Source organism: Taudactylus pleione, unplaced genomic scaffold (assembly GCF_031769625.1).
Source record: "Taudactylus pleione unplaced genomic scaffold, aTauple2 ptg000408l, whole genome shotgun sequence".
NCBI classification, from domain to species: Eukaryota; Metazoa; Chordata; class Amphibia; order Anura; family Myobatrachidae; genus Taudactylus; species Taudactylus pleione.
In genome coordinates, this window is record NW_028284810.1 from 8,025,659 (window position 1) to 8,050,009 (window position 24,351).

At 45.5% G+C, this 24,351-nt stretch overlaps 1 protein-coding gene across 2 annotated transcripts in view; it reads right to left on the minus strand.

Annotated features, from left to right (window-relative positions):
- The window catches only part of LOC148506305 (uncharacterized), a 103,072-nt gene extending 91,401 nt beyond the window's left edge, over positions 1–11,671 (minus strand). For both annotated transcript variants that reach the window (XM_088446970.1, XM_088446969.1), the window contains exon 1: positions 11,537–11,671. In XM_088446970.1, the coding sequence (XP_088303096.1) occupies positions 11,537–11,671 (135 nt within the window). The remainder of the gene's footprint in view (positions 1–11,536) is intronic.
- Positions 11,672–24,351: the final 12,680 nt, after the last annotated feature.

Genomic DNA, 24,351 nt, shown 5'->3' on the forward strand with positions numbered 1-24,351 from the left:
CTGGCAGACACCCAGCAATATTAGAAACAAATTTAAAGGTAGAATTAGGGTTATGTTTTATCTGCCCCCCCTCTGCTATATTTGGTCTGCGCTGCTGCCCCCACTGAGCAACCACCACTGGCGCATAGTAGGGATGTGCAGGCTCGGTTCTACTCGGTTCCGTTCGGTTTTTTTTCCCGAATCTTATTGGGTTTCAGCTGTCACGAGTTTTGGATAGCCAATAAGATTCGGTAAAAAAAAACGAACGGAACCGAGTAGAACCGAGCCTGCACATCCCTAGCGCATAGTATACTCTCTTGTTTCATATCTACTCTTCTGATAGAGAATTCAGCTGGCCAGTAGCAAGTGAACCTGAAAACATGTTTGCACGTATGCATGCTTAACTTTATGTATATTTTACCATGCGATGTACATAGTGGGGCACATCTTATAGTATAGGTGCAAGTGCGCACCCATGATGATGACTAGTACCAAACTTAGGGTACACATAGGGGGCTGCTGCCTAGCAAGATGTTACAACTTTGCATGCTGACGAATGTACATATATTCCATGCAACGTGCCCTCGATTTTCCTACAGCTTTATATCAGGCCCAGTGTGTTGTAAATTAATATATTTAAAAAAAACTTCAGAAACACTGATGTCCCTGAGATTAACATTAAAATAAGTATACGTATTCATAAATATAATTTGTAGAAATGGTAATTAGCAGTGCCACCACTTAATGATTTCATCTATTTATTATCTTGTAATTTTGTGTCCATTATACAAGCACTCAACATGGGTCGCAATTCTTTCAGTACTCGGTAATATACATTTTTTTTTTATACCTAACTATATAGTATAGTACCTCTTAAAGGCACTCCTGCAAAGAATATCTAAATAAATTGTAAACTTGGATGTTACAAATACTGTTATAAGGCATACCAAATTTCCTTCAGAAGATACTGTATTTGTAGTCATCTTGGAGTTACATAACCTACACTAAAATAAACTGTTTTGCAAATAACAATAATATCAGATCAAATTTCTTCACCAAAACCGTGTTTGGTCTGAACAACAACTGAACCTCCTGACCATGTCTGGATAATTTTATGCATTGAGTTGCTAACACATGATAGGATGGTTAGAGATTTGCATTAATGAGCAGGTGTACAGATGAACCTATTAAAGTGGCTACTGACTGTTTGTGTAAGTCTGTATGTATGCACTGTGTGTGTGTAGGTGCGTGTGTGTATATATATATATATATACATATATACACACATATACATACACACAGTACTGTATAGTGGTGCACCATATGCACAGTAAAAATACTGCTGTAAATTACATTAACTCATGTCAAAATTTACCAATTTAGCATGTGACCCCATGTTGCCAGTTTACTTACTTTTTGTACTTTTTTCCGAGAGTTGGTCCCTTTCATATATAGTGTCCACATCCTTCTTCAGCTTTACTGTTAATGTCAGTTCATCACTAACTAACTATTATTCACTGAATGAAACTGAAAGTTTAAAATACTACTAGCTGCAGTCCAGGAGAACAAACCTGTATATACAGACTAGAAAATAAAGACAGTTGTAGATCCCGTGGAGGAAAACACAAAGGAGTGTGCTGTTATTATATAACTTCAGGAAAAGACCTGAGCAGATACATTAAATCATTAAATGGCACATCAGATATTTGCTGAATCCATATGGCACATCAGATATTTGCTGAATCCATATGGTACATCAGTTTATTCCAATTTGTCCAGCCTGGCAGTGCCTTGTGAGCAGTAATGTATATACATCTTGGTTATGTCATTCCTGTGCCATTTAATTTGGTGAAACATCACATTTGCTGTTTTCTGTGCCAGAAAAAATTATCAGGAGAATCATATGTTGGTCAAAACAAAAGTACAGCATGTATCCTGTAACTATTATGCATTGGCTGGTGAGTTCCTCTTTTTGAAAAGCAAATATTTTGGAAAGCTCTTAGGAAGTACCTCACTTGGATAATAATCTTCAGAGACCCGCTGGATCCCCATAACAAGAAGAATCAGTGTCAATTTCACCTGTTGAAGCTCTTTAATGGATGCAATCCAAGGGAAGTTCCTTAGTCATAACCAAACTGATCTCCTCTTAGCAACGCACACTTTACCTGTTTGTGTTCTCTCCTGGAGGGCACCACAGCTCTGCTACTAATTACACACCTCCAACCCCCACCCCCCTCATTTATTTAACAACACATCAGAGCTGTCACTCTCTAAACCACAATGGAGGAAGTGGTATCACTGCATTCCCATTAGTGATTTCGCCTTTAGAACACAAAGCTTACATTATACAATAAAGCACTGAGGTTGTTACGTCTTCTAGATACAATGACAGTAACTCACCTAGATATCTGGCATTGACAAATAAATGAAACACACACTGTGCATAAAATAGGTCAGACACCAATTACAAAATGTGGCTTTTGTAACGTGAAAAGCAAAGAAATACGTAACATGTAAAGTAGCTAATTGTTACTTAAATAAATGGCATTTACGTTATAATCTGCCTGCCAAGTGAATGTGAAACGAGATGAGCGAACGCTAGAGCAGTATTTTGTAAAGCTACTTTGCATAAGTCAGTTGAAATTCCCAGATTTTGAGTAATATAGCTTTACTATAGTGCAAATTATATTCTAGATTATATTCTAGTCAATTAAAATATATTTTGTGGTGTTGCCTTTATTTTCATTTAGTGTTTAGAACAGGGTTGTACAACCTAGTCTGTTGGCAGATCACACTCATAGTAGGGGCCACAATAAAACATTACTTGCTTAAACATATAAAATACATATAATATAATACAAGGTCTTGCAGCATTGTGAAAAGGTCCCTATGTAGACAGAAGAGTGTGCAATGCTGCAAAGCAGTATGCGGCCCCACCGGGGTGGGGAGGGAGGTGACCATCCCATATAACAACACCTTCCCCCCTTACCCCGTTAGTAACATATTTCCTCACATCTGCAGCAACACCATCACAACCCCTTAGGAACACATCTTCCTGCGCTGCCTCTGAGCTCTCTCCATGTGGCTCCCACCACTGTAGGGTCAGTAGTGGTGCCATCCTAACGCGCTTAGATAATATCATTTTTTTTTTACTTGAGAATTTAAGCAAATAAATGTAGACTTGTTTTCTTTGCATGTAACAGTTGGCTTTAAAGTCCCCCAAGGGGAGATTTATCAAATCTGTGAGAGAAAAAGTGGAGAAGTTGCTCACAAGGGCAGAGGAGGTGGAGCTTGTGCTTTTTTTTTTTTTTTTTTTAACTTTAATATTTTTTAAATAGAATGTCCAATCATTCCCCGGCTCCTGTTCACATCTGACTCCACTGCTTAGCATAGGGAGGCAGGCTCTTCGTATACACAGGCTTTGTATACCCTGTGACCTCTGGGCCTGATTCAGAGCCGCTCGCAAAAACCGAGTGCTCGCTCTGAATCAGGGCCGCTCGCATAGCTGTGGGTTACCACCCACAGCTTAGGCGAGCGGCCATGATGATGGTTGCGATGGTCAAGACCATCGCGACCAACGTGCTTGCGACGAGACTCTTGCGGTAGGGTCTCATTGCCGCAAGCCCCAGTGGACTTCCTGCACTATTAGAGCAGGAAGTCCACCAACTGACATCACTAGTGATGTCAGTAGGGCCTCCCACTAACGGAGGCGTTCCTGCAGGAACGCCTCTGTTTGCTCAGCCACCCCCTGCCCCGCCTTCCAAACGGGGCAGCTGTCAATCAACATCGACAGCTGCCCCTTTTGGATGCGAGTGCCGGAGCGAGTGCTTTTTGCGCTCGCTCTCAGGTCTCGCGCATGCGCACTGGGCCACCATCAACCCGCTTGCGAGCGGGTCTGAATCAGGCCCTCTGCTCCTTCTGCATTGGAACGATAAGCGTGGTGACAAGTGAACACCTCTACTCTGCATTCAGACTAACATGCTGAGGGGCCTGCTTTTCTTCACTGCTGCCTGGTATACCCGCTATGCCAGCTACCCTCATCTGACCTTATGGACTGAATACACTGAATTGCCACAATCCTGCAGTGTGTCCAGTCTGTATCCGGTTGCCTATCCTGTTGGAATAAACTGAGAGCGTTGTATCTGCTGCAAACCTGTTCCACACCCACAAGGACAGTGGTACTCCCAAGCCATCATATTACTGCACATAGGCACCAAGACATTTTCCTTTATTTGTATGCAGCAACTGCAGGATGCATAAAAATACATCCTACCCTAACTCTGCTCTCTTCTCTACTTACTGCCCGAACACTGCTCTACTCCACACATACTGCCTCAACACTGCTCTCCTCTCCACATACTGCCCCAACACTGCTCTCCTCTCCACATACTGCCCCAACACTGCTCATCCTCCACATACTGCCCCAACACTGCTCTCCTCTCCACATACTGCCCCAACACTGCTCTCCTCTCCACATACTGCCCCAACACTGCTCTCTTCTCCACATACTGCTCCAACACTGCTCATCCTCCACATACTGCCCCAACACTGCTCTCCTCTCCACATACTGCCCCAACACTGCTCTCCTCTCCACATACTGCCCCAACACTGCTCTCCTCTCCACATACTGCCCCAACACTGCTCTCCTCTCCACATACTGCCCCAACACTGCTCTCCTCCACATACTGCCCCAACACTGCTCTCCTCTCCACATACTGCCCCAACACTGCTCTCCTCTCCACATACTGCCCCAACACTGCTCTCCTCTCCACATACTGCCCCAACACTGCTCTCCTCTCCACATACTGCCCCAACACTGCTCTCCTCTCCACATACTGCTCCAACACTGCTCTCCTCTCCACATACTGCCCCAACACTGCTCTCCTCTCCACACATTGCCCCAACACTGCTCTCCTCTCCACATACTGCCCTAACACTGCTCTCCTCTCCACATACTGCCCCAACACTGCTCTCCTCTCCAACACTGCTCTCCTCCCCACATACTGCCCGAACACTGCTCTCCTCTCCACATACTGCCCCAACACTGCTCTTCTCTCCACATACTGCCCCAACACTGCTCTCCCCTCCACATACTGCCCCAACACTGCTCCTCTCTCCACATACTGCCCCAACCCTGCTCCCCGCTCCACATACTGCCCCAACACTGCTCCCCTCTCCACATACTGCCCCAACACTGCTCTCCTCTCCACATACTGCCCCAACACTGCTCTCCTCTCCACAAACTGCCCCAACACTGCTCTCCTCTCCACATACTGCCCCAACACTGCTCTCCTCTCCACAAACTGCCCCTACACTGCTCTCCTTTTCACATACTGCCCCAACACTGCTCTCCTCTCCACATACTGCCCCAACACTGCTCTCCTCCACATACTGCCCGAACACTGCTCTCCTCCCCACATACTGCACGAACACTGGTCTTCTCTCCACATACTGCCCCAACACTGCTCTCCTCTCCACATACTGCCCCAACACTGCTCTCCTCTCCACATACTGCTCCAACACTGCTCTCCTCTCCACATACTGCCCCAACACTGCTCTCCTCTCCACATATTGCCACAACACTGCTCTCCTCTCCACATACTGCCCTAACACTGCTCTCCTCTCCACATACTGCCCCAACACTGCTCTCCTCTCCACATACTGCCCCAACACTGCTCTCCTCCACATACTGCCCCAACACTGCTCTCCTCTCCACATACTGCCCCAACACTGCTCTCCTCTCCAACACTGCTCTCCTCCCCACATACTGCCCAAACACTGCTCTCCTCTCCACATACTGCCCCAACACTGCTCTCCTCTCCACATACTGCCCCAACACTGCTCCCCTCTCCACATACTGCCCCAACCCTGCTCTCCTCTCCACATACTGCCCCAACACTGCTCTCCTCTCCACATACTGTCCCAACACTGCTCTTCTCCACATACTGCCCCAACATTGCTCTCCTCTCCACATACTGCCCCAACACTGCTCTCCTCTCCAACACTGCTCTCCTCCCCACATACTGCCCGAACACTGCTCTCCTCTCCACATACTGCCCCAACACTGCTCTCCTCTCCACATACTGCCCCAACACTGCTCTCCTCTCCACAAACTGCCCCAACACTGCTCTCCTCCACATACTGCCACAACACTGCTCTCCTCCACATACTGCCCCAACACTGCTCTCCTCTCCACATACTGCCCCAACACTGCTCTCCTCTCCACATACTGCCCCAACACTGCTCTCCTCTCCACATACTGCCCCAACACTGGTCTCCTCCACATACTGCCCCAACACTGCTCTCCTCTCCACATACTGCCCCAACACTGCTCTCCTCCACATACTACCCCAACACTGCTCTCCACATACTGCCCCATCACTGCTCCCTCCTCCACATACTGCCCCAACACTGCTCTCCTCTCCACATACTGTTCCCACGCTGCTCCCCTCTCCACATACTGTCCCAACCCTGCTCCCCGCTCCACATATCCACATACTACCCCAACACTGCTCCCCTCACCATATACTGGCCCAACACTGCTCCCCCTCACTTACTGCCCCAACACTGCTTTGCCACCACAAACTGCCCTGTCGAAGCCGGATTAATTGGCTGAGACAGAATCTGTTGAAATTAAAATCTGCACAACGCCATTTTGCGAATGGCAACAAGACGCCATTTTGCGAATGGCCGCCCAACACCATTTTAGCGAATCTCTCACAATATCAGTACATACGGCGATGTTATTATTTAGCGTTGTGCGATTCCCACGCAATAGAACAATGCTAAAAGTCCTCATTATGTAAATACATACATTTACTAAAACATATAATAAGAACAATCCTGCAAAACACGTACCATGGTATACTCCACAAACACGTAGACGCACAATGCTAACTAGCGTCTTTTCTTAATATCCTTACACTTACACATTGCACACTTACATAGAAAGGTTCCCTAGCATTAAGATTAATATTCAAGGTTTTATTCATTATTAATTATGTAATAAAGTGACTGTATTTAAGATCTCAGGTTTAGTACATGATAAGTACACCGTGTTTGGTGCTATTCTAAACCACTGTTTATTTGCAGATCTCCGGTTCCATCGGCATGGAGATCTCAACATGTGTCTGCAAATGATGGATCATAGAGAATTAGGCATTGAAATGTACTCCGTAATGTAGCCAGTTTAGACTTGTTCTTCGGCGGGAAAACAGACACAAAGAACTGTTGGAGGCTGAACTATTACAATACAAACTGACCTATAAACTGTATCGTAACAGAAGAACCAATGGGATTATGCCAACTTGTTCTATTGTATTGCCTATCTCTGTATGCAAGCTCTCTATTTCTGGTAGTTAGTTATCATCTTTTTGCTATTGGCAGAGGCTTCATTGTTGATGCCAGGAAATCTGGATCCAGAGTGCTTGCTTATGTAACGACTGTACCTTGTGATTGTATAATTTGTTTGCGCTAATTGTATTTAGATCACAGCGTGTAGCTATCTGCTTTTTGGTGAATAATATCTTTTTGTGCTTTGGAACCACAATCCAAGTCTGGAAAGCAATTATTTTTTGTGCGACTTATAACGCTAAATAGCGACATTTAGGGTGTATAGATCATTAGGCATTTATAGCCCCAACACTGCTCCCCATTTACATACTGGCACAGCACTGCTGTCCCCTCCACTTACTGCCCCAACACTGTGCCCCCCTCCAAATACTGCACAAATACTGCTTCCACCCTCAACATACTGCCGAACACTGCTCTCCGTCTCCCGATACTGCCCCAACACTGTTTTCCCCTTCACATACTGCCCCAACACTCCTCTCCCACCTCCACATACTGCCCCAACACTGCTCCCCCTTTACATACTGGCACAGCACTGCTGTCCCCTCCACATACTGCCCCAACACTGTGCCCCCCTCCAAATACTGCACCAATACTGCTTCCACCCTCAACATACTGCCCAAACACTGCTCTCTGTCTCCCGATACTGCCCCAACACTGTTTTCCCCTCCATATACTGCCCCAAAACTGCTCCCCCTCCACATACTACCCCAACACTGCTCTCCCCTTCACATACTGCCCCAACACTCCTCTCCCACCTCCACATACTGCCCCAACACTCCTCCCCCTTCCACATACTGTTCCAACACTGATCCCCCTACACATACTGCCCCAACACTGCTCTCTCCTCCACATACTGTCCCAACACTGCTCTCCCCTCCACATACTGCCTCAGCCCTCCTCTTTCCCCCAACACTGCTCCCCCTCACCACATACTGCCCCAACACGGCTCCCCCTCTCCATATACTGCCCCAACACGGCTCCCCCTCTCCACATACTGCCCCAACACTGCAACTACAGGAAGCACTGCATAAGGGGCACAACTACAGGGGGCACTGCATAAGGGGCACTATTACAGGAAGCAGTGCATAATGGGCACTACTACAGGGGGCATTGCATAATGGCACTACTACAGGAGGCATTGCATAAGGGGCATATACTGCAGAAAGCACTGCATAATTGGCACTACTACAGGGGGCATTGCATAATGGGCACTACCACAGGGGGCATTGCATAAAGGGCACTACTGCAGGAAGCACTACATAATGGGCACAACTACAGGGGCACTGCATAATGGACACTAACCTGATACACGCAGAGTTTACAGGTTAAAAGCTATATTCCCAATAAGCAGGTTCTACACAGACATAGAAACTGTGCAACCTGTCTTTAGCTGAGGTGACAGACTGGCAGGAGCGGAGAGGAGGTTGGTGAGGTAGATCTTTCAGGGTGGGATGTAATTGGCATTACTGTGTGGCATAATTTGTAAGGTACATTACTGTTACGGTCTCTTAGGAATCACCATGTAAGACCTCTAGAACCACTCTGGCGAGGTCTTCTGCCAATAGCAACCACCCTTTATTCCCTTAGAATACGACATGTTTTACCGGTACTTAGGCGGCCCCCTGGTCTTAAAGCTCGGAATAGTAGGGGCTTACACATCTACCCTAAGGCCACATGATGTTATGCGACTGATAGTGGACTGGACAAGGTGAGGTATCTTCAACAAGGTCTTCAAGGATGAGCTTGAAGAATTAAAGGTGCGGCTTTGAGAGCCAAGGTGCGGTTGGAAGCCGGTAGGAATATAAGTTGTCAGATGCAGCCTAGAAGGCCAAGATGCGGCCTTGAGGGCCGAGGTGTGGCATTAAGGCCGAGGTGTGACTTGGACAGCCGAGATGTGGCTAGAGAGCCGAGACATAGACAGGTTAAAATGCCGCCTTGAGAGGTGAGGTGTGGCCAATGAGCCGGTAGATAGCCAGCCTTAGAGTGCTGAGATGTGGCCTTGAGGGCCGAGGTGCGACTAGGACAGCTGAGATGTGGCTTTGAAAGCTGAGGTGTAAATTGGCTATGATGCAGCACGTTGAGGTCTGGGGTACAGCTGGAACAGCCGGGATGAGGCTTTGAGAGCTGAGGTGTCAACAGGCTGTGATGCGGCCTTGCAGGCTGGGGTGCGTCTGGAACGGCCGGGATGCACCTTTGACAGCCAAGGTATTGACAGGCTGTGATGCGGCCTTGCGAACCGGGGTGTGGCTGGAACAGCTGGGATGTGGCTTTGAAAGTCGAGGTATTGACAGGCTGTGATGCGACCTTGCGGGCTGCCTTGAGGGCCATGGTGCGGCTGGAGCAGCCAGGATGTGGCTTTGAGAGTCGAGGTATAGACAGGCTGTGCTGCGGCCTTGAAGGCTGGGGTCACAGCTGGAACAGCCGGGAGGCGGCTTTGAGAGTTGAGGTGTTGACAGGCTGTGAGATGGAAACTGATGGATCCGTCTGGGCAGCCACGCCCCCGGCACGCCCACCAAAGGAGGCATGCTGTCAATCACCATCGACAGCACGCCCCCTTTGGAGTGAGACCCTTAACGACGGCTTGGCCGTCGTTATTCGGGTCTCGCGCATGCGCACGACAGAGCCGCCTCCGTCGTGCGCATGCGCACTTGGGCACCATCGACCCGCTTGCGAGCGCTCAGTGATACCAAAGCCCAGTCTGGTTTTCGATCCCAATCCGCCCCTGTCTATATGCATTTAGAACTATATAGCAAGTCAGTTATGGGGTGAATTTTGGGGCATGGGGCCCCTTGAACTGTGCTCTCACATGGACCTGGCGCCCTAGCCATGTGCGGACACTGTTTACGTTCTGCTCTGTTCAGCTCCTGATTGGCTGCCTGGCCGTGTGAAATAGCTATTACATAATGAGGTAGGGCATGCGGGTGTCACAACACGTGAGGCTGCTGCCGTAGGGGGCGCTCTTCCCTCACCTACTTTCTCCAACACGTCGATTCCAGGCTCGCAACTCCCAGCCAATCAGCACCGGGTTTGCACCTCGAAAGCAACGCCTCTTTTCTCTGCTTTCCACAAGAGCTGCCGGCAGCCACTGATTGTCGGGAGGCTGAGAGACGGTGAGGGGGAGTAACTGTGCATTATCATTTGCATCAATAGGGGCTCAACTAGCAATACCCTCTGGAAACGATCCATTTTGCTTCAGAGGTCTTGGACAAATATATAATCGCACTTACAAATTGGTGAACTGCTACAATAAGAAAATCCCCAAAAACCATAAAGGGGCGTGGCTTAGCCGGTTATGTTTCGCACACATCTTTTATTACCAGATTCCGTTGTATTAACAAATGATCTAGCGAAACATTTTCCGTACGTATGTTCTGGGTTCAAATTGGCAAAATATTCGCCACGGGCATTCTAGTAATAATATAATCTGCAGACAAACATCATATTGAGTATTGCTCAATAAGCACTGAGCCACCAACAGCTTCATCTCATCATTGCCATTACCCAGAGCAATATCATTGTCATAGTATTATCCTCTTACCAGTACTGTAATTACCCCTCAACACCTGTGACCTGACCCTCATTATGGATGCTCCCTCACCTACACACACCTACCGTGTACTGAATGCATAGCTGACCTGGACCCTGAAATTTTATGCTATTGTTTATGTTGATTTCTTGTATCCACATATGGCCTGGACAGTGTTCTGGTAGTTTGATGTGTTTGATTACCTGAATTTCAAGATGCTATTTAAGATAATATGAATACGATTCAATTCTCACCAGTCCTACTTTCCTCACAAACAACCTCTAGATAACAAATGATCATTCTTATAGGCAAACATCTGCAGTCCTCTGAAACAATCTAACATATTACCTGAAACCCCACACTTTAATACTGGCAGAACTTTAATGTAGAAAGTTTGCATTTCCTATTTATTGACTTTAGAGTAATATTAGAACATAGCAAATGTTATATTATGAGCCGATGACAGTTCAGGCAGTTTTCAACTTAACTCCATTGTTTTACTAATTGATTCTCTTCTTCACCTTTGTACGGCCAAAGGGAAACTCTACATAACTACATTCCAAAGCATTTCACTGATAAATAATTTATATACTGGAACGGTGACCTTTAAAACACTATTAAAGTAAATGGCAGATAGCATGACATGATGAATAAGAAAATTAATGAAGAATAAAATACCTGCATCAACCTAGCTGATGAAGTCCAGCATCTCCGTAACCCAATGACAGTGTGTCCTCTAATAAGTTTGGGTTTGACCTCATTTGCTTTCCTGTGTGTTATATTAGCAGTCTGACTTCGCTGAATACTATCCATGTTCTTTCTGTATGATTCCTGGATGAAGAAACTTGTAGTGATGGACCAGTATCTGTAATAGATACAAAAGCAGTACCAATGTAGTCACTTAAGGGATAAAACACTCCTAATTATTATCTCTGTGTATTCCCAGGCACTTTCTTATGTGTATTATTTATAAGCAACAAATACTGAGGAAAATATAATCAGGTTTTAGCTACAATGCTACTGTACTCTTATCATCTGTAATGGAGGACAATTTAATAGGTGTGTCGGCGACAAGCTGTTAGCATATTGTGATAAATGACTATACATGATTACTGAAAGCAGCTGAACATGAGGTTACATTTAGTACCTACAATCTTAGCTCAGTTTTTTTAAAATCTAAAAGGGGATATGTACTAAGCCTTGAAAAGTGATAAAGTGAAGAGTGATAATGTACCAATCAGCTCCTGTCATTTTTCAAACACTGCCTGTGACATGAGTTAGGAGCTGACTGGTTGGTACTTTATCACTCTCCACATTATCATTTTTCAAGGCTTAGTACATCTCCCCGATAATAAAATGTGCCCTATAATCATGGGATACTGTCAGGATTGTTAAGATAGCCAGGGGGCTAGGGAACTGAAGGGGGTGGGGCCAAATCCACTAGGCGTGGCAATGTCCCCTCTGGGAAAATATAATTGAAATAACTATGCATCACGCCATGTGCTGCAAAGGCGAAAAATTTACCCCCCCAGCATATGTCCTGGCCCCCCGCCGCGCCCTTCCAAGAAGCCCGGGTAATTAGTACCCACTCCTCCCTCCCTCTTGGCGTGAAGCAGTTGGGAAGCCGATGGACGGAATCCTGACCGTCGGCTTCCCGACTGTCTAATCCCGGCAAGGGGTTAAATGACAGGCGTCAATATCCCGACGCTTGTCATTGTACATACGCCGGGAGCCCGACACCCGGCTTACCGATCGACAGCCGCGGGGGGGAGGGTTAGGTTTTAGCGTTCCCGGGGGGGAACTTAGGGTTAGGAACCCCCCTGGGAGGTTAGGTTTAGGTTAAAGGGGGGGTTAGGGTTAGGCATCCCCGGGTGGTTAGGGTTAGGCACCCCCCAGAGGTTTAGGCAGCGGGAAAGGGGGGGTTAGGCACTTAGAGGGGGGATTAGGGTTAGGCATTTGGGGGGGAGCTTAGGGTTAGGCACCCCTAAGGGAGGGTCAGGGTTAGGAGGGAGAATTAGTTTAGTAAATACTTACCTTTGACGATTGGCATTTCCTCCTCTGCCGGGATGCCGCTGTCAGGATTAGAACCTCTGGCCATGCGGCCGGTGGTAAATAGTATGTATTCCCTCTTGGCACCCCTGGAAACTGTTATTCAGTAATAAAACTTTAAAAACATGTTCAAAACCATCTGTTTCTATCACTGTACTGTATATTTATAAACATTTTCAAGACTGCCCACAGAAATTTACCATAGGTTTAGCACAGTGCAAATAGGGCTTAATTCTGAATTGCAGGTAATGCATATGACTATACACACTGAATACACATTATGATCAGTATGCAAATTCTGTTCTACAGTAGTATTCTGAACTATACACATTTTTGTGTATACATGGGGTAAGCTCCACTGATGTGAATCGCCAAATATTCTCTGTAAAGCGCTGCAGAATATGTGTGCGCTACATAAATAACTGGTAATAAATAATAATAATATATATTCTCCATGTGAAAGAGGCCTATGTCTATGTCTCTCAGTCCTCTCCTACATAACTTTGATTGATTTGTCTGGTGATTAAGGGGCCTATGTATCAAGCAGTTTTTTACATATAATTATTCAGAAACTACAGTTTCTGTATGATTTTATGTATTGTGCCTATGTATTGATATCAATGCAGGAGATTTCACAGAAATCTCTGGCAAAGTGCTAATTAGCACTGCAGATCGCAGTCACCATTATTACCAATGGGGACTACAATCTAACCCTTATGTACTAAACTCCAAAAAGCTAAGCTTTTCTGAGTTTAACACCGGTAGTTTACACCATCTTCACATGGTATAAACTTCTGTATGCCTATGGGGGCTCCAGGAACAAGAGAGAGTTCTTTCGATCTCTCCCCCGCAGCCCCTGGCCAGCTCCAGAAGCTGATGCTGTGCACATACACAGTGCCAGCTTCCCCCAGGGAAGTCTTTCACTTCTGTAAAAGTCTTCTCCTAAATGCCGGGGATATAACTCGCGGGGACATCGGTTACCGCAACCCCTGTCCCTACGAGTTCCCCTTAGAGAACATAGCAGGGATATTTTTAATAAAAATGAAAATATTCCCAGCAAGTTAGGTACATAATAATCGCGGCAGTACCATGATTATTAGTACATAGACCCTAAATCCTAACCTGTCAGTGTCAAGAACCTGAGCTTACCAATGGTCTAGGACACAGATGAGATGCTTGTTGTTTCCAGGCTCTTCACAGTGAATAGGCTGCCATCTAGTGTACAATTTTTATATGCATATGTACAGTAGATCAATTTGAACAACTATTTTTTAACGTATTGAAGAAGGCAAATTGCTCATCAGTACACATCATACTCAGAAACAAATGTGTATATGTATAAGGGCAATCATTCATTTACATAGCAGAACGCAAGTCTTAGCTGCAAAAATAAATGAAATGAAAATAATAATTTCAGAAATTATACATGCAAGATACAATTTTCTAACTGGATATTTTTCACAAAAAGTGATTTCTTTAGATATTAGTGATTTTATTATAAAATGCTGTGAATGTATTATATGAAACATAAATGGCCATACACATATAAGTGCTAATGGGTTATATTGGGTTTTATAAGTGAATAAGAAGAATGCACTGTGGAAATATTCAGAAAAGTTGGGGAGTTGAAGGTAGTACTTACTAACACTGCACTCACATGATGTTCTCTTTTAGATCAGACTGACATAATTTAAGAAACTGTACAGTGCTTTCTACATGCCCCATGACGGCCAATCACAGTGAATTTGATCATACTTTAGAATCTTTTAGAAGTGGAATAAATACTATGGGGGAGATGTATTAACGGCGACATCGCCGTTGCGGTACATCCCCCCCGACTTCGCGTACATACCGCGGTTCATTACCGCGGTATGTACCAAGGATTTCGCAAAGGACAGCCCTCTCGATGAGAGCTGTCCTTTGCGATGCGGCCGGGCAGAGGGACTTCTGGGTTGAACACCCAGAAGTCCTTCTGCGCATGCGCAGAAGGACGCGGGGGCTCATGGGAGGGATCCGATCGGATCCCTCCCGGCCCCGAGCGTCGCGCTAAGAAGCGCATAGGCTTCTATTGGGTAACGCCACCTGAAGGTGGCGTTACCTAGCGACGCAAAGCAGCAGATGCTTAATACATACGGGGAATGCGGTAAAACCCCTGAAAACAGCATTTTTGGGGGTTTTACCGCATTTTGCCGTTAATACATCTCCCCCTATGACTGTTACTTCATATATAGTTTAATATATCTCATCTAATAATAATGGCTGCTAGACACATCTATTAGTAAATATAACTTACCTTTCTTTCAGTGGATAGTGATTTCAGGTACCACTTATTGTCTCCAAAGATCAAGACATTGTAAATGAGGCCTCTGGATGAGCGAATAACTACATATTGATTATTATAGCTCTTTTCTGATCTGCTTCTGAAAGATGCAGCTGGGTGTATATACCAAGTGCAGTATCAGACTGTTGCAAAAACAGCAGTAGTCTGAGAAGGCTTAGTTCATTCATTCCTATGGAAACACACATAATACATGGGAGGGAAGGATGAAGGGAGAAGGCCGGACTCAGTAAACATCTCTTTCAGACACACAATTTACTTTTCGTTCCATGTAGGTGAAAGGTCAGGTAAAATCTGCTCATTACTCTGTGCAGCGTGAAGTTTTATCAGCTCCTCAGCTGAAGAATCACACAATGTTTTTTTTTGTAGAAAAAATACAAAAATACTAATAACTACCGTACTCAAAGCTATGCACAAAATTATTTTGGATCACTTTATATCATCAATTATTATTTTAAATGTTATGATTCTGATGCCAGGGCCGTAACTAGGGTAGTGCGGCCTGTGCCTTGGCACAGGGCACCGCAGGACAAGGGGCACTATGCAGGCCTGTCCTTTTTATGTTTATTATCATTCTCACTTGTAGCTTCCTCTTATTTCATCCCCAGCATCTCCTGGCCTCCCCTATCTCTTCCCTGGCCCTTCCCCATGAGGCCATTCCCCTTTTTTGGGTGCGTTATGACCCTATTTGAAAAATGTGAGGGCGCCAATGCTCTTTCTGGCACAGGGCACCAAAAAGTCTAGTTACGGCTCTGTCTGATGCACATACACTATGATCATATTAAACACACTTTCAAGGACACAAATACACACTCATGTACACACACAATAGTTGGAAGGACGCACATATATACATATATTAAAAAAAAGGGCCACATGTCAAACGTACTTATTCACTAAATATTTCACACTGGACAATGACAGGATCACTTTTGCTAGTTCCATCTATTAAAAAAAAAAAAATTAGAGTTATTGGAGATAACATATGCATAATGTAATAGCCTGCGAAATGAGTGTGACTGACTGCTGCTTCTGTCAAGGGGAACACTGGATACCCACATGTGCAGCAAAATATAAAAGCGCTGCCAGTCAGACCATGAACATTAATTTCCATACACATAATACCTAATAAGGAGTTGGTCCTTATTAAGACACAGTACTTACCACTCAAACGGATGTGTATTTGTATATATTTTTATGTGTATGTAAATAAAAGTTAGAAGTCTGACTGACAGTGCTTCTATATTTATTCTCTTTAAAAATATGGGCTAGCTCGCCAGAATCGCGCCCGTGCTTGCATCTTGCAGGCCATTACATTAGGTCCATAACCCTTTATATGTGGTCAAAACAGGGTTTCAGGCCCAAAGGTAAAATAAATGTGTAAGAGAATATGATTATTAGCATTGTGTATGATAGAAAAAAATATTTTTATTTACTGGTTTATTGTTGGAGTTGCAAGTGTTTTTACTGCTGCATTGCAAGGTGCTGAAAATAATAGATATTTAGGGGTATATTTACTAAGAATCGTGTCTTTCCGAGTTTTAAACACACTGTGCATCGCAGGGACGCGAGTGAGTTTATCTCAAACAAACTCACAAATTTACTACCGGTAAGAATCGTGTTTGTGAGTGTGTGAGTTCAATCATATATGGGGCTAAATGTAATAGCTTAGCCTTTAACATGCTTGCTGCTTTAAAAATACCGGTATACACGTACGTATTCCCGCATTAGCGCCAGCTCGCAGGTTATTACATTTAGCCCTTGGACTGAAATTAATGAAGTGCCTGTGAGCAGTGTTTTCAGCAGAAGCAGTGCACAGATCAGTGTGATAGGGAAAAGAAAGAATTAATAATTTTAAAAAAGTGGCGTGGAGCCCCCTCCCAAAAGCATAACTAGCACCGTATTTTTTGAGCCTTTCTAGTCCTAAAAAAATTACTGTAATATAATCAGTGCAAAAATGCTTTACTGGGTATAAAAAGACATATATAACAAACTTACATATCAGTCAGATACATAAGTAACTGAAAATCATTCATAAAAAAGGTACTGCTTGGAACTGGATCTTTCTGTATATATGTTGTGCAAGTGTTGACCGCTGCAACTGAGTACTTGCTGTGAATTTGCTAATGTCAATATCCTTAATGTTGGTACTATAAATGAGAATGATACTAGCGGCATCCCGCTGTCTCAAGATTGCATATGTGACTCTTAGTCTGGTATACTTATGTCCGGTGTATAAACAATGTTAGCAGATGGTGCTGTATGCTGCCCGGAGTGTCTTCTGGTGCAGATGGAGGAGAACCACTCAGACTGGTATGCAGGATCTCCGGACTTGGGTTGCTCAGGATTGACTGTGGAGTATGTGATACGTCTATTGAAAGACTGTATCCTACACTTTCACCTGTCAGCCTTTCACTTCCCTGTCTTGGGAGGGGATCCGGCCACACGCGACGACAGGAAGACAGGTGAGTTTCTGATTACGGAGGGGGGAGCCGGATCAGATCGCAAACGGTCGCATGCCCTGGCACCTGTAACCTCACTGTGAAAAAAATATAAAAAAAAAAACAACAGTACACACACACATCAAATGTTTTCTAAAAATAACAGACCGAATTGCACGAATCACACGGACAGCTATACTGTACAGACAGTATAGAGCCGGGGTGGCCAACCAGTCAGAGCCAAAAAAATATCTGTGGTCAAATTCAAGAGCCGATCACATGCATGCAAAAACGGGGCATGGCTTAGCTGTCACAAGGCCACATCCCATTTTCGGGCGCACGCCTTTGGTATGACATTCGCAGGAGCATGACCTTGTGTCACATCCCCATTTTTAGTCACGATGGCGGTGGCCCAGCACATTGAAAATACACACTTTACATAAAGTTTCCAATATAATTTTTTGTTGAAGTGAAAGAAAAAGTCAGAGCAATATAGAAAACATTGAAATAGTCACGTTCACATAAAATACACAGAAACAAGCCAGATCCATATAAAATACATTTAAAATACACATCCAAATAAAATACATATTGAAATTCAGACCCACATAAAATACATTGAGAAAGCCAGTGCCCATTATGCAGTGCCTCCAGTAGTTGTGGCCTTAATGCAATGCCCTCAGTAGTTGTGCCCCTTCTGAAATGCCCATTAAGTAATGTTCCCAGTAGTTGTGGCCCTTATAAAATGCCCCCTGTAGTTGTGCCCATTAAGCAATGTGCCCTGTAGCTGTACCCATTATGCAATGACCCCAGTAGTTGTGGCCCCTATGCAATGCCACCTGTAGCTGTGCCCATTATGCAATGCCCCCAGTAGTTTTCCCCTTTCTGCAATGCCCATTAAGCAATGCTCCCAGTAATTGTGGCCCTTATGCAATGCCCCCTGTAGATGTGCCCATTATGCAATGCCCCTTGTAGTTGTGCCCATTAAGCAATGCCCCTGTAGCTGTGCCCATTATTCAATGTCCCCCAGTAGATGTGCCCCTTCTGCAATGCGCCCTGTAATTGTGCCTCCAGTGCTAGCCCTCCCTCCTCGTCCACACCCCTATGAAGAAACTTACCTGTCTTCATGCTGGCACCGCTACACGCCATCAGGGCTCCCGAGTCCCGCCGTCGCTGCCTGCTGGATCAAACTGGATCCAGCAGGTGTGCGGGCTACTCACATCGCGGGTGACTTCACTGCATTACTGGGAACGCTGGCCTCTGAAGCGATCAGAGGCTTCTTTAGTCTCTGATCGCTTCAGAGACCAGCATTCTCAGTACTAGAATTGGTTGGCCACCCCTGGTATACAGCTAAACGACTGACGGAACCCATGAGGTTTGCTGCACAAGAGTCATGATTGGCTAAGAGTCTGGCTGCCCTTAAGGAATCAGCGGCTGTTAGCCACTGATTGGCTAAGAGCAGCCAGACTCTTAGCCAATAACTACTATTGTGCAGGAAACCTTGTGGGTTCTCTGTCAGCTACCATATATTGTAATGTCTGTACAGTCTAGCTGTCCCTGTGGCCAAGGTAATTTGGTTTGTTATTTTCAGAACACCAGAAAACTGGAACCATGACTCATCAGACCACGCCACGTTGCCAGTCCTCCAGGGTCCAATTACTGATGTCACAAGCCCAGGTGAGCCGGTTTCCAATGTCATAGTGTTAACAGGGACACTCTGGTGGGTCTTCTGCTCCCATATCCCATGGAAGCTAAAGAACGCTGCGCTGACCTGCTGGATATGTGTCAGGTACCTCCTGCATTGACTGTGGATGTGATTTCAGCCAGTGTCGCTTGTCTGTTACCATGGACAATTCTGGTCACATGCCACTGGTCATGATCATTAAGCACCCGTGGTCAGCCATTGCGCTGTCCACATTGGGTGTTAATGCCTTCTATGCGGTATCCCCGGTACAAACGGGACACCATAATTCGAGGAATGCTGAATTATGAGGTAGTTGGCATCCTGGGGGGTCGGGATGCCGGCAGTCAGAATCCCTGCTCCAAAATCCCGACCGCTGACATACCGACGGTAAGTCTTGAGGTTAGGCTGTAGGGAGGGGTTAAGGTTAGGCTACTGGAAAGATGTGTTCGGATACTTACCTGCACGTGTCGGGATCCCAGATCCACCCCTTGAATGTCACAACTTCGGAAATGGAATGTACCATTTGTCGGGCACCCACTACCATGCCCAGTTCGAACTTGATAATTCACGTCACCTTTCCATGAGCAGCCTAGCCAGTGTTCAAACTGACGAGATGTCACATTACAACTGATGCAGCTTTGACGCCACCTTCCATTACTTGTACTTACTGCTATCCCATGACTTTTGGCACTTCAGTATATATAGAACTACAGTAATGTGATAAAGTGCTTTAACTGGTAATATGGGAATATAGGTCAGCAGTTGTGTCTGTGAAGATGATGGGCAGCCTCCACATAATAGGGTCCACCCAGAAGTTGAAACAGTCCTGTATTTAAGGTATGGTGAAGCCTGGCAGTGTTCTAATTAGTAGTCATGTCCACAGCGAAGGTCAAGGCAAGAGGCAATCAAGATAGTCGAGGTCTACAGCTACGGTCACAGCAGGCAGCAACCCAAATAGTCAAAGTTCAGGGCAAGGGTCAAGGCAGGCAGCAATCTAGAGAAATGTGTAAGTTCAATCCAGGGGTCAAAACCAGAATAAGTGATAGGTACACAAATATTATTCAATAACATCAACACTGCACTAGAGTTACCACAGGAGTGCACAGTTACTGGCATCATAAAGAGGAGACAGACCATCAGGAAACTCCTCATGAGCCAAGCCACCTTTTCTAGTGATGCATAGTACACCTGGCTGCTCAAAGGTGTCCATAGAAAGTGGAAGATTGGAGAGGAGCATGTTAGCGCTCCCTGCTCATTACAGAAATTAAATACATTCTACAGGGAAGTTCCTCTTTTGGATTTAATAACAATGGCACAGTGATATTTGGGATTCCACTTCTAAAATTGTATTGCGCAATTTATTACATTTCATTAATGTTTGGTTGTGTGTTGGACAAATAATGCAGTAGTCTATACCAGAAAATCCAACGCCAAACCATGATATCATCCATCAATATTTGTGTAGTACACTTGTAGCATGAAGCTGCGATGAATAAGTACAATGCAGACTGTCCAGCCATCTCTGAGTGGAAAAGAAACTTTACATAGCATTATACAAAATACATTTGGCTAATTATTGCAGTTAGCTACACCCAGGGGCAGACTGCGCCTTGGACAGGGTGCCATGTGCCCCCCGGGCCGCACCATCACCTACTATCCCGGGCCGCCTCCTATCCAGGAAGAGCCCTGGTGGTCCAGTGGTTGATGAGCGATCAGCCTGTCAGCACTTTAGGACGCATGCCTGTATCCTCTCCCAGGTCGTTATACTGCCGTGTATTGGCAGCCACTCGTGTTGATGATTGGTGGATGGCCAGAAGTATCCACCAATCAGGGAGCTGAAAGCATGTAGAGCGCGGATACAGGAGACACACAGTGATGGACAGAGTCAGGGGAGAAGGCAGGAAGTCCGAGGAGGACAGGTGAGAAGCAGCCGGATGACCAAAGAGAAGCCAGTGGGCATGTTAGAAGCAGGGACGAACAGGTGTGGAGCTGGGCCGGCCCCCTGCTCCCCTCTATGGCTTGTTCTCATGCCAATTCACACTGCTGCAGGCCTGGCTACAAAGATCAGAGCTCAGCTCCGATCAGGCAGCTTTCCTTGTTCGGTCTCTAGATAGGGGCATGAACCCTGTCCAGGGAGCCCTGTCTCTGGTATTCGTCTTCAGGCACTGGCTGCTGTAGTCTGGTCGGTGCAATAACGTTTTTTGTATAGTGCAGCGTGTGTGACGTCACGTGGGCCGGGGAAGGAGCAGTGCACCTCAGCTGTTTGCACCAAATCAAAAGTATTGTTCCAAGCGTCTTCCTTGCGCTATCCATGGTTCAGATCAGACTGGAAACTCTTAAGGTGGCCATACATGGTGAGATTCAAAAGTTGGTCAGATCAGTTGTACGATTTCCCTTGAAAATTCTTCCCTTCAGATACAGGACGATTTGTATTTAAAATGCAACTATTTCACATAAGACCATACAATTTGATAAATCACATCACATAATGTGTGTCAATTCCTACACAATCAGATGAGATCTTTCTGCAAAACCATCTGATCTGCGATCCAACTAGACGACGGCGGGGACGCGCATCGGGGTCACAGAAGACTCAAAATACAACTATTTGCAAAAGATTGGTCTGTCCAACCTGTAGAAGCTGCCCAAATCGTGTGGTCAATCATCCTGTGTATGCCCAGCATGTTGCAGCCACAACTCACCAAGCTGCTTGCTGTTTACATGCCTTCTTCAGACTGCTTAGAGTTGAGCCTGCACATGCTGTAAGAACACATCATTAAGGTAGGCTACCATCCTGCCAAGTAGCTCTCCATATATGGCTCTGGTGCAAATTTTTATATAGGAACAACCTGCCTGTCTGCAGCATCATCACAGTGTTCTCCCTCTCATAGGTACATGTCAGAGTGAAAGTCCCATAGATATCATGGATGTCACTGATGTGTAAGGTAGTGGCTCTCCTGGAGCTGGAGGGCTGTAGTGGCTCAGAGCTACTTGTGGCTGGAGAGACAAAGGAAGCTAACGCTTGGGCGACAATGTGGGGCTTGTGGGAGACTGGAGCTGGGAACACACTGGGGTGCTGGAGAGACACAAAAAGGCTGGAGCTTGGGAGACACGGGATGGATAGAGGCACAAGAAGGCTGGAGCTGGGGAGACAGTGGAGCTCTACAAACACAAGGAGGCTAAAATCGGGGAGACACTGGGGTGCTGGAGAGACACAAGGAGGCTAGAGCTGGGGAGACCAGGAGCTGGAGAAACACAAGAAGGCTGGTGCTGGGGAGACTGCGGGGCTCTAGAAACACAAGGTAGCTGGAATTGGGAAGACACAGAGGGACAGGAGAGAAACAAAGAGGCTGTAGCTGGTTAGACACTGAAAAATGTTTAATCAGGGAAGTTCACATTTTGTCCTGCACCAAAACGTCTGTTACTATGTATTAGCTAGTTGAACCACTTTTATATGTTTAAGACATCGGTTATATTCCATTGCAAACAGGCATCTTCTGGACAAAGTGATCTCCTACACGAATAGTGAATACCAACTGTCCAGGGAGGCTGAATTTCTTCAGAGGTTCCCCGCTGCAGTGAAACCATACGTAAGGAAGACTCTTATCTCACTCGTACAAACCACAAGTACATCAGAAAAGTTAAAATCTGGCATACCAGGGGCAAACAAGCCTTCCCCCTTGTCACATCACCCCCTAGCGTGTGAGCAAAAGTAGGGCAGGTCAGTAATTTCATTATTACACATAAGGCAACCTCTCTGAATTGTAATAGGTTCAAAAAGAAACCTATGGCAGGTGGGGCCCCGCCTAACTGCTTACAGAGGCGTGCTGGGTCGGATGGCAGGATGCCATCTATACTTGCAAGGGCCACTTGCATGCATTTGCCCCCCCAGGCTAATAGTTGCCAGCCAGCCCCTGGCTACACCGATAGTTTTGTATTTACCACATGCCAGAATTCCTCATTTTACCTCAACCAACCCCTAGGTTTTTCTTTTATTATTATTATTATTCCTTCCTCTTAAAACCCACAATATCCAATGTACTGGAGGTTTGTAAAAAAAAACTAATAAAATAGGTTTAAAGCATATTACCTCCACAGCACTATAATAGCAATTGATGTCCTCAAAAGTAAGGCACAACAAAAATTGTCTTTGTGCATTACATACAACACTTAGGGGTCTATTTACTAAGCAGTGTTAGAAGTGAAGAGTGAAAAGTGATAAGGTGCCAGCCAATTAGCTCCTGACTGCCATCTCACAGGCTGTGTTTGAAAAATGACAGTTGGGAGCTGATTGGCTAGTAAATAGACCCCTCAATCATTTGTGATTTTAGTACTTTCTTCTTTAGTATCTAATTTACCTTAATCACTCTCTTTATAACATTTTTCTTTTGTTGAAGGGACACTACCACCAGATGGGTAAAAATCTTAAGATGCCCATGCATAGCATTTCTTCTTTGTTTAGCCTCAAACAACCAACAGCCCCCCTACCCCCCCCCCCCCCTCTCTCCATAACATTGTGGTGAGACAGGATCATTTATTTATTTATTAAGTTTCTTATATGGAGCAACATATTCCGTTGTGCTTTGCAATTGGAAACATTAATAGAACAAACCTGGGTAATAACAGACAGGAAGGCCCTGCTCATAAGCTTACAATCTATAGGGAAATAGGCAATGATACTCAAGGATAGGTGATTCATATACTGTAGTTCCCAGGGGCGTTTCTAGAGAGGAGGGGGCCCGTGTGCAGTCTCCGACACGGGCCACCTCCTCTCCGCCCAGCGCCGGAGTTATAGACTCTGGGCACTAGAGTGTGCCCAGAGTCTACAGTGTATGCACAGATCACCGGGAAAATGGTCACGACGGCCTTCTTCCCTGTACTGCGCATACGATGGGAAAATGGCTACAGCGGCCATTTTCCAGTAGTTTTCCAGCGCCGACGTAGGACTCCGGAGAAGTAAGTAATATTATGGGTGCAGGGT